We start from the raw sequence: 14,641 nt of genomic DNA on the forward strand, positions 1-14,641 counted from the left end.
GAAGGAGAGCTTGTTCCTGGGGGTGATGGGCGGGGGCCCCGGGGAGGACGAGGGGGGGCCGGGGGACACAGAGAGGCGGCGGTCTCCCCCCAGCAGGCTGAGCACCTGACTTTTTGGTCTCTGAGGCCTCAGGGGACTGATCTGAGAACACAGGGATAGAACACACATATGAGAGATCATGTTGCTGCAGACCATCCCATTAGTCATTATTGAATGGTAAAGTACGACAACCTAAATTACATATTGAGTCAATGAAATAGTACTGGGATCTCCCTCTGGAATTTATTGGAGAGAAAAGCAATTTAATCTTAGTCGAAATATAACAAAGGGTAGATCAATAAAAGATCATTTCCCGGGAAAATTGCTTTCGCATCCTCGTTGGGATTGCTCATTGTATTTCTCTCCCTGAGCATGCAAATATGAAGCCGGCTGTTTGTATTCCTAAAGCAGGTCCCATTTGGAAGTGGCAGTTTATTGTGCGCTTTACAGCAGCTTTATTTGTGGTTACCAATAACTGTTTGCATGCTGGGGCTTTTTCATCAAGCTTTATTGGGACTGAAATGTAAATCTCAAAGGACACTTCATTTCAAAAAGGGCACGCAGCTGAAGAATGGCACTAGGGAAGTTGGCGCAACCCGTATATCATATCTAAGACACAGGTGATGCAGCTCATATATATGTCAGCCTCTCTCCCTGTGAATTCATTGGCAGACAGGAAGGTAGAGAGCCCCGTGTGACAACTCCTTGGTGACAGCCAGTCCACAGGTTGCCAGAGGCTCTCCTCCACCTCCGGACCCCCTGGGAGAGAGCCCTTTAATGGGAGACGTCTGATCCACCACAGGGGCCTCCCGGGGCCACACTCAGATCTTTATCTTTAATTTCATTAGCGATGGCTCGTTCCCAAAGGGACAGAGGTCTTTGATGTTCTGCTGCTGAGAGAAGAGAGAGAACAGAGGAGGAGGGGGAAGAGAGGGAAGGAGAGAGGGCGGAGTGGAGCTTGGGGATAGGAGTATGTGCTGCAGAGAGGGGAGGGAGGGGAGGGTAGAGAGGGGAGGGAGAGGAGGGGGGAAAGGGGAGAGGAGGGGAGGGTAATAGATAAGAAGAGGAGAGAAGAGAGTCGGGTCACGTCTCTCACCGTCTCTGACAGTATGACGGCCTCGGCCGGCTGCAGGGGGATCTCGGTGGTCTTCAGCTCCTTGTCGAAGATCTCCTGGTGCTTGCTGTTCCTCTTCTCCTTCTTCTTGTCCTTGCGCTCCCTCTCGGGCTCGTCGCGGTCCAGCTTGTCCTGGGACTTACAGTGCAGCTTCTTTGGCAGGAGAGGCTCCAGGGCAAAGCTGGGGGACGAGGAGGCAGGGACACCAGGGTAAGGACGGGAGTACTGTGTCCCGCACAATTGACCACCCTTCCTCATAAAGTGTGCACTTGAGTGGAGCACTACCCCCCCCCCTTTTGAAAAGTATAGGATTGATTTAGGCATGGGTTCTTACAGCAATCCTGTGTTTTTAAAATAAAAATAAAAATCAATGAAGTGGGGTGAGAGAGAGAGAGAGAGAGAGAGAGAGTGCAGACCTCAGGGGAAAGGATGGGGAACTGGGACAGAGGGGCTAGACAGTCACTGTGCTGTAGCAGTGGTGTAAAGTGGAGGCCGGTGGAGGTAGAAATCGGAGGACGGGCTCATTGTAATGCATGGAATGGAATGAGGAATGTCACATCATGTGTTTGATACCATTCCTCATTCCGTTCCACGCATGACAATGAGGCCTTCCTTAGATCTCTACCTCCACTGAGTCGTGTCCTAGCAGCTGTGTGTTCCAGGGGAGGTGAATGACTCTGTCCTTACCCGTCTGAGCCGGGTCGGGAGGGGGAGTTGTCTGAGGAGATGGAGGTGACCGAGGCCACGGACAGGGGTCTCTGGGAGGAGGGCATGGTGAAGGAGCGCACCATGGAGCGAGGACGAGAGCCACGCCGCTCATCTGCCGTAGGCTGCAGAGAAAAAAAACAACAACACACACACACAAAACCGATATCAGCGCCACCTACAGTCAGGGAGTGTCTCTGCACTGTTCGACTCAAAGATTCATTACATTTACAGAGAGCATAGCATCGCCAGAGAATATACCCAGCGTCTGGTGGGGTCAATGGGTCGCAGACTTCAGGCAGTTATTGCACGCAAAGGATCGCGACTAAATACTAAACATGGGAACTTCATTTTAAATGTACTTTCTAAATGGTGAACCCAATCTGAAAAAACAACAACATTGAATTAAAGCTGAGAGCTATGTTATGAGCTATGTTAACCTCATAGTAATTGTTTGATTTTAAATCCAAACTGTTGGGACTATAGAGCTTAAAGAAGACAAAATGCTTCCTCCTTCCAATACTTATGGAGAGCACTGTATATGAGTTAAAGTTCTGTTTCTCGGGCAGTAGCTCCCTCCCGTTGTCCATCTTCCCAGAGTCCCATGTCCTTGTCTGCTGTCAGCTCGGTTCAGCCTGCTGTACAGCGCTGTGTTCTGCTGTCCTTGAACAGGGCTTTTAGAGCATATTCATTACCAGACGCTGCGAGTCTGCCGGCGCGATGCTAGGCTTCCACCAGGATTTATACCATGGACATGTTCCTGCCTGAGTAATCAATAACCGCGAGCCAGCATCACTGGTTAGACTACAGCTGCATGCCCGGGCAGCTATGATGAGTTCAGGGTCTGGTCGCTCAGCACCATTGTCTGCTAAATGAGAGAGATGGAGAACAGCGGACAATGGAGGAGCATTTAGGAGAATAACACTCATGGCCGCAATCGAGCGAGACAGAAATTCTATTAAATAAAACAGTGGGGTGAGGTCGATGTCTGTGATTTGCGTGCTCTACGTGTGGTACAGCAAGAATCTAGAACATCACAGTGTTGGCATAAGAAGATCCGGTAAAAAAAAATTGAAATTGAAATTAAATTGGGTCTCATAATTTCTGGAAATACTTCCGTGGCACAAAGGTGGGATAAGTTAGTTATAAATCTGGTAATAAATCCGGAAATAAATCTGGTTGAACTTTTAGTGTGGGCAACCGTATGAATTCAGTCTGCGAAAAAGGTCTAGCCAAAAAAACGTCCGTGGTGGGGCCATTCGAGGTGTCTTTTAAAGGAGAGCTGCATTTCAAACATGACCTCATTATGATGGGCCAAGAAGTGCTTGCTTTCGAAGCAAAAGAGGACCCTTCTTACCTCAGCCAAGATCATGCAAAATGCTAGCCTGGCAAGTCCTGCCCAGTTGAAAGGGAAGTCGATGGAAGCTATTCCCAGGGCCTAGCGTTAAACATGGCTTCTCAGAGCAGACTCTCCCCTACACACACAAGCTGATTCAGCTGAAAATATGACAAAGGGGATACAACCTGATATTCCTCCTTGGAGGATTCAGGCAGGCAAAAACAAACAATACAATTATGAACTCACCCCTGAGAGATCTGAGCGGCGGTATGAGAAAAATTAACTCTCTCATATAGTGAATCCGCCTCCTTCACTAAATGCTATGCCTAAATATCAAGTATGAACCGTGGTATTTGTCTCAAGCATATTTTGTTCATATCATGTTCTAGCGGACTAGCCCTTTAGTGAGATACATGGTGGCTTTGAGAATGGAGAGAGGAGGTGAGCGACCTGATCTTGTAGAATAAGAAAATAAAACGCTGAAGAATTTATGACGGGCCAGACATAAGACATACATTTATTCCCAGTGATTACTTCTAACAGTTATGGACATGATCGAACGAACTGAACGCAAGTTAATATTACGTTATATCTGACTCCAAAAGACATTTCATGATTAATAATGCTTTGCTCATCCTTGTGTGACAGACAATCGATCATATCGGATCCTAGATTCCATTAAGAATACCCCAAATGCTACGTTTACCATGCCCTCAAGTTAAGATAAATTGGATTGCGAGGAGTTTACGCTCAGGCCAATATCTGAAGCTGATGACTCACTCTACGTGTCGTTAACGATGCATGTGAACATTAGACATTAAATGGGAGAACCTGGTCACGATTATGTCCTGCTGTATTACCAGAACATTTATCTAGCACACAGCACCACATTAGTGCACATAGGAAGAATGAGAATAGAGTATCAACAAAATAACCAATTAAACAGTTTCAAAGCAACATATAACTGGAAGTTTTAACCATACATTAACGTGCGTCAAGGACAACACAGGAGAATGGTGCCCGAGACGGACCTAACCCAAACCTCCAAGAATATCTTGCTGTCCCTCTCCTTAAATATCATTCTCAACAAAGGACAAGGTGTGAGACACATTACAATTGCAAAGGAATGGCGAGAGTGTGATTTCTTCAGGATGTCCGCCAGGTTCATTCAACTGGAAATAGTTACACACATTGAAATCAAGGATTTTGCGCCAACAAAATCCGTCTACAATCTTACCAGTGACTTGACTCCATACTGTTTCTCCACCTTCTCCCGTAGCTGCTTGAAGCAGGCCTCCAGGCGGTCGTGGAATGGCCTCAGCGCCTCCGTGACCTTCTCTCCGTGGATACGTACTCCTTCCGCCAGGTACGGGATCTGAACACACGACAAAGCACGCGAGCACAGGTCAGACTCATCACATCCACATTCAGCTTGAGTGTGTGTGCCCTCTGAAGGGGACGCTGCCTTGCAGCTTTACATGTTCCATACAACACAACTCTGGTCGATCACTGACCCCCCCCTGACTCTGCCTCTCTGTAGTGCAGATTCAGCAAGGCCAATGACGCAATGGATCAGTGTGTGTGTCTGTGCGTGTGTGTGTGGGCGTGCGTGCGACTCCCTCCACTGTCTTCATTACAGGCACTGGAGATAGCTCGGTTGCCATAGTGACCTCACCCCCACAGGGCCCTTTCAGGAGCCACTGAAGATGTGTTGTTGTCGTCGTTGTTTATTACTAGTTGTGGTTTGTGTGGAAAAGGCAGCATACACAGAGGAGTGATAGAGCACAGCTATGGGATGAGCTACATGTGTATGATGAATGTATTTGCCCACGCTCAGGACACTCTGAGGGAACACAGCACCTTCAACGCCACACATCACAGCTTCCAAATTGCACGACATAGAACAGAGTTAATAATGACACGACAAACACACGTCTCTGGCCACCCAGGAAAGAGATAGTAAAAAGCACAGGGAAGAGGCAATTAGGACAGAGCACTGCTGCAGCTTATCCGGCGAGTGGAGGAAGAGCATTCCCGAGGGGAGAAAGGCGTGTCTGAGAGAGTTTGTTTGCGCCTGCTAGACGGCCCAGTCGATGGGCCGTGTTTATGTATAACAGGCTAGATGTTCCATTGTCTGCAGCCTGGTAGCCGTGCATTACATAATTAGTCGCTAAGAACAACAGAAGTAGAACAGCCAGTGGAACCCCCCTCCCGACACACTGAACATAGAAATGTTTCTACAAAGTCACTGCCAAAAATGACAAAAAAATATTGTTGATGTAATGAATAATGCAGCTTGTGGATTTATTTCAAGGCACAAGGTGGAAAAAAACCAAAAACTAAATCCTGTTACAATGAATTTAATGCGAGCCTTTGCCCACGTGCATCCGTCACACAAAGTAGTGCATTTCAACGTTTGAAAAGCGAGCACTCGGCCCAATTCCTCGACACATGCATCACCTTAAGCACGGTGGGCTTTTATTCACGTATTCAACGCCTGAGCGCGGCTAGTAGAAAGGACTTTGTTCGGAGTACAAAGGGGAGTGTGAAGTCTCTGGCGAAGAAAAGCCCAGATCAGCTCGAGTGTGTGCCTCTGTGTGTGCTGCTCTCGGTGGAACAGCACAGCAGACTGAGTTTACTTCAATCACGCAGACAGATACGAGGCGAACGGCGTACGCTGCTACAGTATATCACTTCTAACTGACGCAACCTCTCGTCATATTTGCACACTGTTCTCGTTTTTTCATTCAAACTTATATAAAGAACGACTCGGGAAATCGCGAGGATTCAAGTACGAACAGGGGCATAGAAGACTCAGATATCAAAGTTGCTGTAGTGATTTTACAAAGATATATTCTTTATTATGCTATGAACCGAAAGGTCTGGGAGATATAGAGTATGTTGCACATGGGTTTATTCTGAGGGCATGCCTTTTGCTACAGAGTCTAAAACTATGGCATTCTGGTCCATGTGATGAGGAGAGTGTGCAAGAGAGAAGCTGATGCTGTATTTTAGACAAGGCTTCTCCAGGCCATCACTACTGTGGGAGCAGGGTTTGTTACTGTGCTGTGTTCCACAAACAACAGCTCTGCTGTATGAAGATAAATGAGCTTAGGGGGTGACAGTCACCCTGTGAGGATTTCCCCAGATATGAGCCACCTTCATCACCACCACAGGGATCTCTTAGAGGGGAGGGAGGGAGAGAGAGAGAGAGAGAGAGAGAGGGACAGAGGAAGAAGGAAGAGGGGGGAGTGAGGAAGAAAAGGGGATAGAGAGAGAGAGAGTGAGAGAGAGAGAGAGAGAGAGAGTGAGAGAAAAAGTGAAAGAGAGACAGAGAGAGAGAACACTCAGGCAAGATGCACGTCTCCCAGGATACCCACGTCTTTTTATAGACATCAGGATGATATAACACCAGAGTGGCGACATGGCAACGGAATTCCACTAGGTGACTACAGAGGACTGGCACTGTGTAACACATTCAAAGGTTGCTAACACACACACACACACACACACACACACACACACACACACACACACACACACACACACACACAGGCACACACACAGGCACACACACAGGCACACACACAGGCGCACACACAGGCGCACACACAGAGGCACACACAGAGGCACACACAGAGGCACACACACACAGGCACACACACAGGCACACACACAGGCACACACACACACACACACACACACAGGCACACACACACACACACACACACACACACACACACACACACACACACACACACACACACACACACACACACATGTTCTTAGCTCTTACACAGTGACAAAATGACACTGACTATTTGAAAAGATCAATTCAGTCACCTGAGGCCAAAGTTAATATCGTCTAATTAGACCCTCAGGAACAGAGTTCTAACCAGGCAGTAACCTCCACCACAGTTTCTGCCACCACAAGAAACAAAATATCTGCCAGTACAAAAGAAAAAACTCTCCCTTTCATTTCATACCAGAAGGGCCTTTCAGACAGTCTTTTCTGTTGGAGCCCCTTCCTGCTGCATGGAGGAGGCAGGCAGCTTCAGAGCGGAGGCCTGGGTGACAGTGGAGCCAGATGGCCTTTGAGATGCCTGGTATTACCACTCCGCTGATGGATTAGGGGGCATTGATAAAGAAGAAGAGCTCTGCTCTGCGAGATGCCCAGCCAGGAGACAGGACCCTCCGTGTGACAAAAGAGGCGAAGCAACCAGCCAAAAAGACTTCAACAGCCGTCATCAGAGGGGAATTGTTCCCTACAGAACTCCATTGAATCGGCGCCGATGCGGGCGTCGATAGGCGCGTTTCAAAAACATGTTTGGGCCCCACTGCTTAGCTCCGGGATTACATGTATTGATCGCTGGGGGTTGTGAATGTAGCATGGACTCCCTGTTGTGGAGCCACAGCTCTGTCAGCTAGAACCACTGACGTTTTCACTTTTCCTCATTGTTAGGGCAGGGTGTGCTGTAACTGCTGCTTCAGGAACTACACCAAGCCAAATGACGCTGCCTACTGTATCAAAAGTCGGATTGTTTGTCAAACGCGCCCGCTATTGCTGAGTGCTCTTACGTGATCCGAGGTGTTCCTCTTACGCTCGCTGTCTCTCTAATTGGTCGGCTAAAACCGACGGATATCTTTCAGGACGCCGTGTTTCGTTTCATTTCGTTTTCCCAGCAGTTGAGCTTTTTTTTTTGGGACCGGAGCAGCTTTTCCTTCATTTGTGTCGTTTTAAACCGTTTTTTGAGTTAGGAGACAGAACGAGCTGTCTGGCAGGGAGACAGCTGCTGTCGTCTCAAACAGACGTCTTTGCCTTACTCATCTCTTTAAAAGTTCTCTCTGGCTCCGGCTGCGAGCGCCGCTTCCTGCGTTTCTCTCCGACACACGTTCCTGTGATGAACACAACAGATGAGAACTTTAATCACTCTCACCACGGCAACGGAGACGACCCCTTGCTCTGCTGTTACAGCTGTTTAGACACCGTCAAATATGCGAGATGGTGGATATTTTTCCAAGTCATCACATACACAAGTGCAGCCTGACTGGGTCCAATAAATACATGAGGAACCTATTTCACGAGACCCACTTGTTTATATTAATTGTGTGTTTTTGTATATTGTCTCTCATTGTGTATTTTGGTGTATTTTTCATATTGAATCACTGTGAGAACTCTCTAGACACGATTCCTATGTATGTATTTTAAACTTTAAAAAAGGTGAATGTGAAGACGAGGCAGCAGACTGCAGCTGTCCATCAGGTTTGTGACAGGCTCATTAGGACGAGGTGAGGGCTGGAGTGTGTTCTCTTACACAAGAGTGGGAGAGTGGGGCATGACAGAAGACAGGACAATTGGTGATGGAACACTCCCTTCTCTAGTTTTAGTGAATGTGCACTTCAAACTAAATGTCACTTTGAGGAAAGACAACCCTTTTAAAGGTAGTATAGTAGCCTTGTTACACTCTTGCCTGTCCATTACCACCCACTTCATATGTCCCTTCAAATATCTCTGCAATGTTTGCTACAAGATGGATATAAATACATCTGACCCACAAAATGTCTTCTGACCCAAAATAACTACCTGCTCAAGGGTACATACCAAAGTATTGATGGCTATTCATCAAGCACAACAACACTGCTCTTGACATTCATGTTTATATTTGGATTGTTAAAAAACGGCAACATTAGCGCTTGTACTCCCGGAGAGAGGGCTTCCTTATCACTGCCAAAGTCAAACAGAGAAAGTCAACAGACCCCTGCAAACTGCTTATCTAGGGGAGAGAGAGAACTTCCCTCCAAATCTGTCAAAACGACAATCTCCTTCTCAAAGGTAAGCGAAGCTGGCAAAAGAAGTTAAAAACTCTCCAGAATTCCCAAAAGGCAAAGTTGCGGTGTGAATGTCAAGCTCTAAGAATACAAAGCCACAATTGGGGACCTGCAAATCCAAAGCATATTTCTGTATGAGTCACCTAGCCTAGAGAAGGCATTCACATACTGATAGATGAGAGAAGAGCTTACTCTCCATATTCCATAGTGTTCAGCAAGAAATGCAAAACACTAGGTTGACCTATTTTGATGCAGCAAAAAAACAAAAAAAACAAAACACCAATTAAAATAATTTCCTTTGGCCTCTAACTGATGGTGGAGAGGAAATCCTCTCTCAACGTCCGGAAGACATGTAGCCATACTGAAGCTTCAGCTACAACCAATTAACCATACGGCGGCCAGGACTAAGGAACCGATTGCCGATTCCCTGGAATCACAAATTGCCTGTGTTTCTCCGTAAGCTGGTAACAACACTGCTCTTGACATTCATGTTTATATTTGGATTGTTAAAAAACGGCAACATTAGCGCTTGTACTCGTGGAGAGAGGGCGGAAGGGGGCTCACACATTTCCCAGGAACAAAGATAATGTGAAGAAGAGAGTATGTATTGATCGAAGAGGCTGTGCAACAATGAGCTGATTAAAGCTCTGCTGTGCTGCAGGAGTTGAGACTGTGGTGTGTGATGTGTGTGAGTGTGTGTAGTCATTGTGTGTGAGTGTGTGTAGTCATTGTGTGTTGTGATGTGTGCGCTCCCCTTCAGGCTCACTGAGGTGCAGAGCACGCTAAAACCGCTTTGCTGTTCTTTTCACTCCTCACGCAATGGAACTTTCTAAGTTTAGAAAGCTTGCACTTCACCACACTACTCTCATTGTTATTTTCTCCTCAGAACTTTGAAACACTTGTTTTCTGTTCAGTTCAGTTACCATCACTGGGGAGGGCTTGCTTACCGATAGGGAGAAGCCTGCTCAGCAGGCCTGGAATTTCATTTTTTTAGGGCAAGGCCACAATTTGTTAGGACACAAAGGCCAAATGCAAAGGCGTGAGGGAAAATTATTAGAAAATTAATTAGAAATGCCACCCGATACCCATTGAACAGAGGCTTCATTTAAGCTGCAAAAACCTGTGATGGACTTCATTTGCCTGATTTGTTATTTAAAGGAGTATGCATTCAGTCACTTTTGGATCAACAGTGCAACATAATTATGCTCAGAAAGACCTTTAAAACTGAAACTAAATGAAGCTGCTAATCATCGCTAATATCTCTGAAATGATGCGTGGCCCTTCTTCAGCCTGCTAGCACAGCCAAGAGACCACCAGGTATATGGATGTATGTATAGGCCTAAAGTAAATACGCTAGCCAGCAAGCTACTGCAAATTTGCGATGAACGTTTCCTGCGGCCTGTGGGGCATTTGCGCACACTGCGGTTGCAGAAACATGTTTTTTTTTTACCGCCTACTCCAGTGATGGATGTCACATGTGCAATTTTGGGTGTTGGAACATAATATTGCCATTGCAAAAACACTGAGATTATCCTCTCTTCAATAGCGGGCTGTGTAAAATCTATTTCAGCGTCCATATAACTGATCATGATATGTCAAGCCACAAATGCAAATAGTCGAAAATTAATTAATTCTGACCCGATGTCCAGTAGAATGCGTTCAGATTTTTTTTTAACGCAGCAGTAGCCTATAGAAAGGGCCTCTTGTAACCCTACCCCTTGAGGGCACTTCAAAGATCCACAGTGGCTGGATCTTTCTCAAGGTCACTGCGGCCAATCAGTAGGCCAATCAGTAGGCTAATTAGCGGATGAATTCCTGCCCTGCTGGTCAAGCGAGACGTCTGTGTGTTCTCAGCTCGCGCCATTCTAAGCCTGTTTAGAGCCCCATATCTGCAGCAGTGTTTTACAGATGTCAGAGGTAAGTGCCATGCATTATATACGATATACAAAGCCCTCTCCATCATCCTTGTGTGTGTAGTTAGTGTAAAATAGAGAAAAATGATGTGTATCTTGTGTTTTTGAAACCATTCTGAGCAGTGGTTTTGAGGGAGCTCAGTCGTACCTGCCAGGCGATGAGGTCCTTGAGCTTGTCAATCTTCTCCTGGTCCTCAGGGTGCTCCTGGGTGTACTTGTCTGTGAAGAATGCCTGGAGGGGGGGGGGGGGAGGGGGGGAGAAGTGGAGAACAGATAGTGGGGATAGGAGAGGGAGTGGGGGGGGTGAGAGAAGTAGAGAGGGAGAGAAGTGGAGAGGAGGAGGAGGAGGAGAAAGAGAAGTGTCGATAGGAGAGGGAAAAGAGGGAGGGAAGAGAGAGGAGTAGAGGGTAAAAGGGGACAGGAGAATGGAGGGAGAGATGAGAAAAATCCAAACAAGACATTAGTCTCTTTGCCAGCACCTCCACTATTTCACAACGGGGGGGGCGGGGAGGGGGGGCGGGGGTGGGGGTGATGACCTGGGGGAAGAATTCACAGCACAGTGCTCCTCCTCTGACTCATAGCAGACAGTTTCAGCTGACACAAATGGATCCATTTGGAGTAGTGATATATAATGGGAACCAACGGCCTATGACTGTTTTATGATAGAACACAAGGTGGGAGAGTTTCTCTCACAGATGGGCTGTTATGAAGTGGCACACACTGCACAAAAATGAGAGGAACAAGAGAGGGAATGAGAAAATAAGAGAAAGGATCAACAACGTTGAGTTGAGCCTTTTCAAGGGGGAAGGCCTGAAATGCTGTGAATGAATATCTGTTATTCTCAGGGAAGGCTGGTGGGGGTAGAAACCAGGGGAGGCTGGTGGAGGTAGTAATCGGAGGACGGGCTCATTGTAATGAGTGGAATGGAACGGGGAGTGGTACCTTCTCATAGTTGGTGAAGCCCCCCATGACGGCTGGGTCCACAATTCCGTTGAGATGCATAGAGAGGGGGTTGATGGGAAGGTTGGAGTCGTTGAGGTGCCTCTGCACCATGTTGCCGATCTTCTCATTGGTCAGCACCATGGTTTCCATGGCGTTCTCCAGGGGGCTGATCTCCTCCTGTGCACGGGAAGGAAACACACAGAGAGAGGGAGGTGATGAAGCGTGTATGACCATGTATGGTCCTCCGTTCAACAGCGATCTATGCACCATCACATCCAACTTCTTTGCAGGAGCAGGGTAAACAAGTAGTCAATGACAAGAAAGAAGACACCCACACACACCAGTGGAGGCTTCTGGAGGTAGCAAATTGGAGTTATGGGCTCATTGTAATGCATGGAACGGAATGAGAAATGGTATCAAAAACACGCAGACACGTGTTTGATACCTTTCCTCATTCCGTTCCATGCATTCCTCCGATTTTCTACCTCCACCGGCATCTACTGCCGAATCCATGTCGTTTAGACAAAGTAGGTCTTAGACAAATGTTGTGACGTTTAGACAAAGTAGGACATTGTCAGGCTTGTCATGCTCAGTAAACATCCATCTACGCGTGTCTAAATCCACTCATATAGAATGACTGGGGGGTCGTAAGCTGACACTTCCAAGTAATCACATGACTCATCTTGGATGGTATAGCAATGAATCCACAAGCCACACTTAAACCAGCCTCCGCTTCATCCAATTTGGAATTAATCCATCAGATGAATTTGCCTATTCAAAACACCCACTCACAACACACGTTAGACAGGTGGATTCTCTTGAGAGATGGTTATTCGATGCTTAGGGCGACGCTTGGCTGACGTGTGAGTGAGAGACGCCATTATGATGGGCCCCGTCATTAAACTTTCAGTCCCATCTGCGAATGGGATTTCACACCAATCCGTGCAAGCGCTCGGGCTGGGATTATAGGACACATCGCGACAGAGTGATACGCTTCCTGAAAAAAACAACCCAAAAAAGACACAGTCTGGGGCGGATTGTTAATGCGAGTGGAAGATGCGTGTGAATTGTCGAAGTAAACAACTTCCTAAATTTAGAGGGTTGTTTGTGTGGCGGAGAGACGAATCTCCAATCTGCAGTGTCTCCTGTCTGGCGCGGCAGTCAGATGGAGGGCTTTAGCTGCGGTGGCATCACCACTGAATCATTTGTCCCCAAATAGGGAATGGGACGTGGGGGAGCTGATCTCTCCCTAGCTCATCTGGATGACAATCTGGCCTCGGCCAAGATGCTCTTCAACAAGACAAATAGAAGGAAACTGCAACCCATCTCAGGAGAGGGGAAGATTGATATCCAGTTCCAATATATTACTATGCTAGGAGCAGAGGCTACAGCCATACAGCCTTACATGCATGCGATTAATGGATTGTAGACGGTAGGCTCTAAACAACTTGTGTCCCAGTAGGTGGCGTAGTACACAGAACGGATAGCCCACTGGCCAGGTCGGCTGGCGGTCTACAGGAGGGTGCCACAGCTCTTCAGGGGCTACAGTATGAATGCACTGTGAGCCCACAGAGGGAGTCTGTATCAGCCCTGCTGGAAGATAACCAGTGGGAGCCTGGAGTGGGAACTACAATGGCCAGCGGTAGGGCGAGCGGGCATGCTGAGAGAGAGAGGGAAAAAAAGAGGGGGAGTGGGGAGGGTGTAGAGAGAGAGAGTGGAGCGAGAGAATGGGGGGGGAGTAGAGAGAGAGAGAGAGAGTTGCCCTTCTAACAGGCACTTCACCAGAACTGACATGAAAGGGACTAATCAAAGCGACAAATAAAGCGTAATTGATTGCGGAATACTTAGAAAGCCTAATTACGCTAAGCACCGCATTTGTTTTTGGACAAAATAACGACACATTAAAAGGATGAGGCACGCGTCTGGGCTCTGATTGATACTGTAAATCCGTTCCTGAGCCGAAAGTGATACTCTGCCACTGTATGCTCCCACTCTCTCTCACTCTCTCTACAGAAGTCTCTCTCTCTACAGAAGTCTCTCTCTCCCTGTCAATATCTTGCTCTGGTACAACAGTCACCCCAATACCAGGGTGCCACTGTGAACAGTGGCGTAACAACTCAACAAAGGAATAATTACTCCAAAGTAAATCCCTTTGCTCTCAAAGGGAATACAGTTCGTCTACTCCTGCCACAAAGTCGACTCCAACTACAAAGTCCTCATGTTGGTTGCTGAAACCTTTTGGAGTTCTTCAGTTTAATGCATTTAATGAAACAATCCAGGTCATTCCATCCAGAAAAATCAACAGTAACTCGGTTTTGAATCCGGAGGATTCCTCCTTGGTTCTAGTGCTATTTGCTGTGTACTGTAGCTATTTCTCATGGAAAAACATCCCTTTTAACAGGGCAGTGTAAATCAATGATGGTCAGTGGGAGTACGTGGCCTTGATGTAAGCCCAGGGACTGGTATGTCTGTCTGCCTGCGTCTACACAGCTGTCTGTACTGGTTAAGTGGACACATCATATCGATCCCCCTGCGCAGGTCCGCAGATCCTCATCTGATTAGGAAGCCTGCTCGGCGCCTCCGGTGCATCGCACTCACCGTGGACACCGCCTTGACTTCGAACCAGCGCAGGATGCCCGGAAGTTTGTACGCCGTCGCGAAAGTGGTCCGCTCGATCCACATGTTCTGAAACAAAAACAACAAAAAAAGAAAAACAGATTAAGGGACAAAATTACCTCTCAGCATTGATGAAGATTCCTG

The 14,641-nt window shown here is 47.2% G+C and overlaps 1 protein-coding gene across 3 annotated transcripts in view; it reads right to left on the reverse strand.

Annotated features, from left to right (window-relative positions):
* Nucleotides 1–14,641, reverse strand: part of dock1 (dedicator of cytokinesis 1) — a 162,811-nt gene that overhangs the window by 3,118 nt on the left and 145,052 nt on the right. For all 3 annotated transcript variants that reach the window (XM_083687166.1, XM_083687165.1, XM_083687164.1), the window contains 7 exons: nt 14,480–14,566; nt 11,882–12,058; nt 11,088–11,171; nt 4,435–4,572; nt 1,841–1,983; nt 1,136–1,334; nt 1–141 (listed from right to left, as the gene is read on the reverse strand). The exon at nt 1–141 is cut by the window's left edge and continues 19 nt beyond it. In XM_083687166.1, the coding sequence (XP_083543292.1) occupies nt 1–141; nt 1,136–1,334; nt 1,841–1,983; nt 4,435–4,572; nt 11,088–11,171; nt 11,882–12,058; nt 14,480–14,566 (969 nt within the window). The remainder of the gene's footprint in view (nt 142–1,135; nt 1,335–1,840; nt 1,984–4,434; nt 4,573–11,087; nt 11,172–11,881; nt 12,059–14,479; nt 14,567–14,641) is intronic.

This window comes from Argentina silus, assembly GCF_951799395.1.
Source record: "Argentina silus genome assembly, chromosome: 16".
In the NCBI taxonomy this organism is placed as follows: Eukaryota; Metazoa; Chordata; class Actinopteri; order Argentiniformes; family Argentinidae; genus Argentina; species Argentina silus.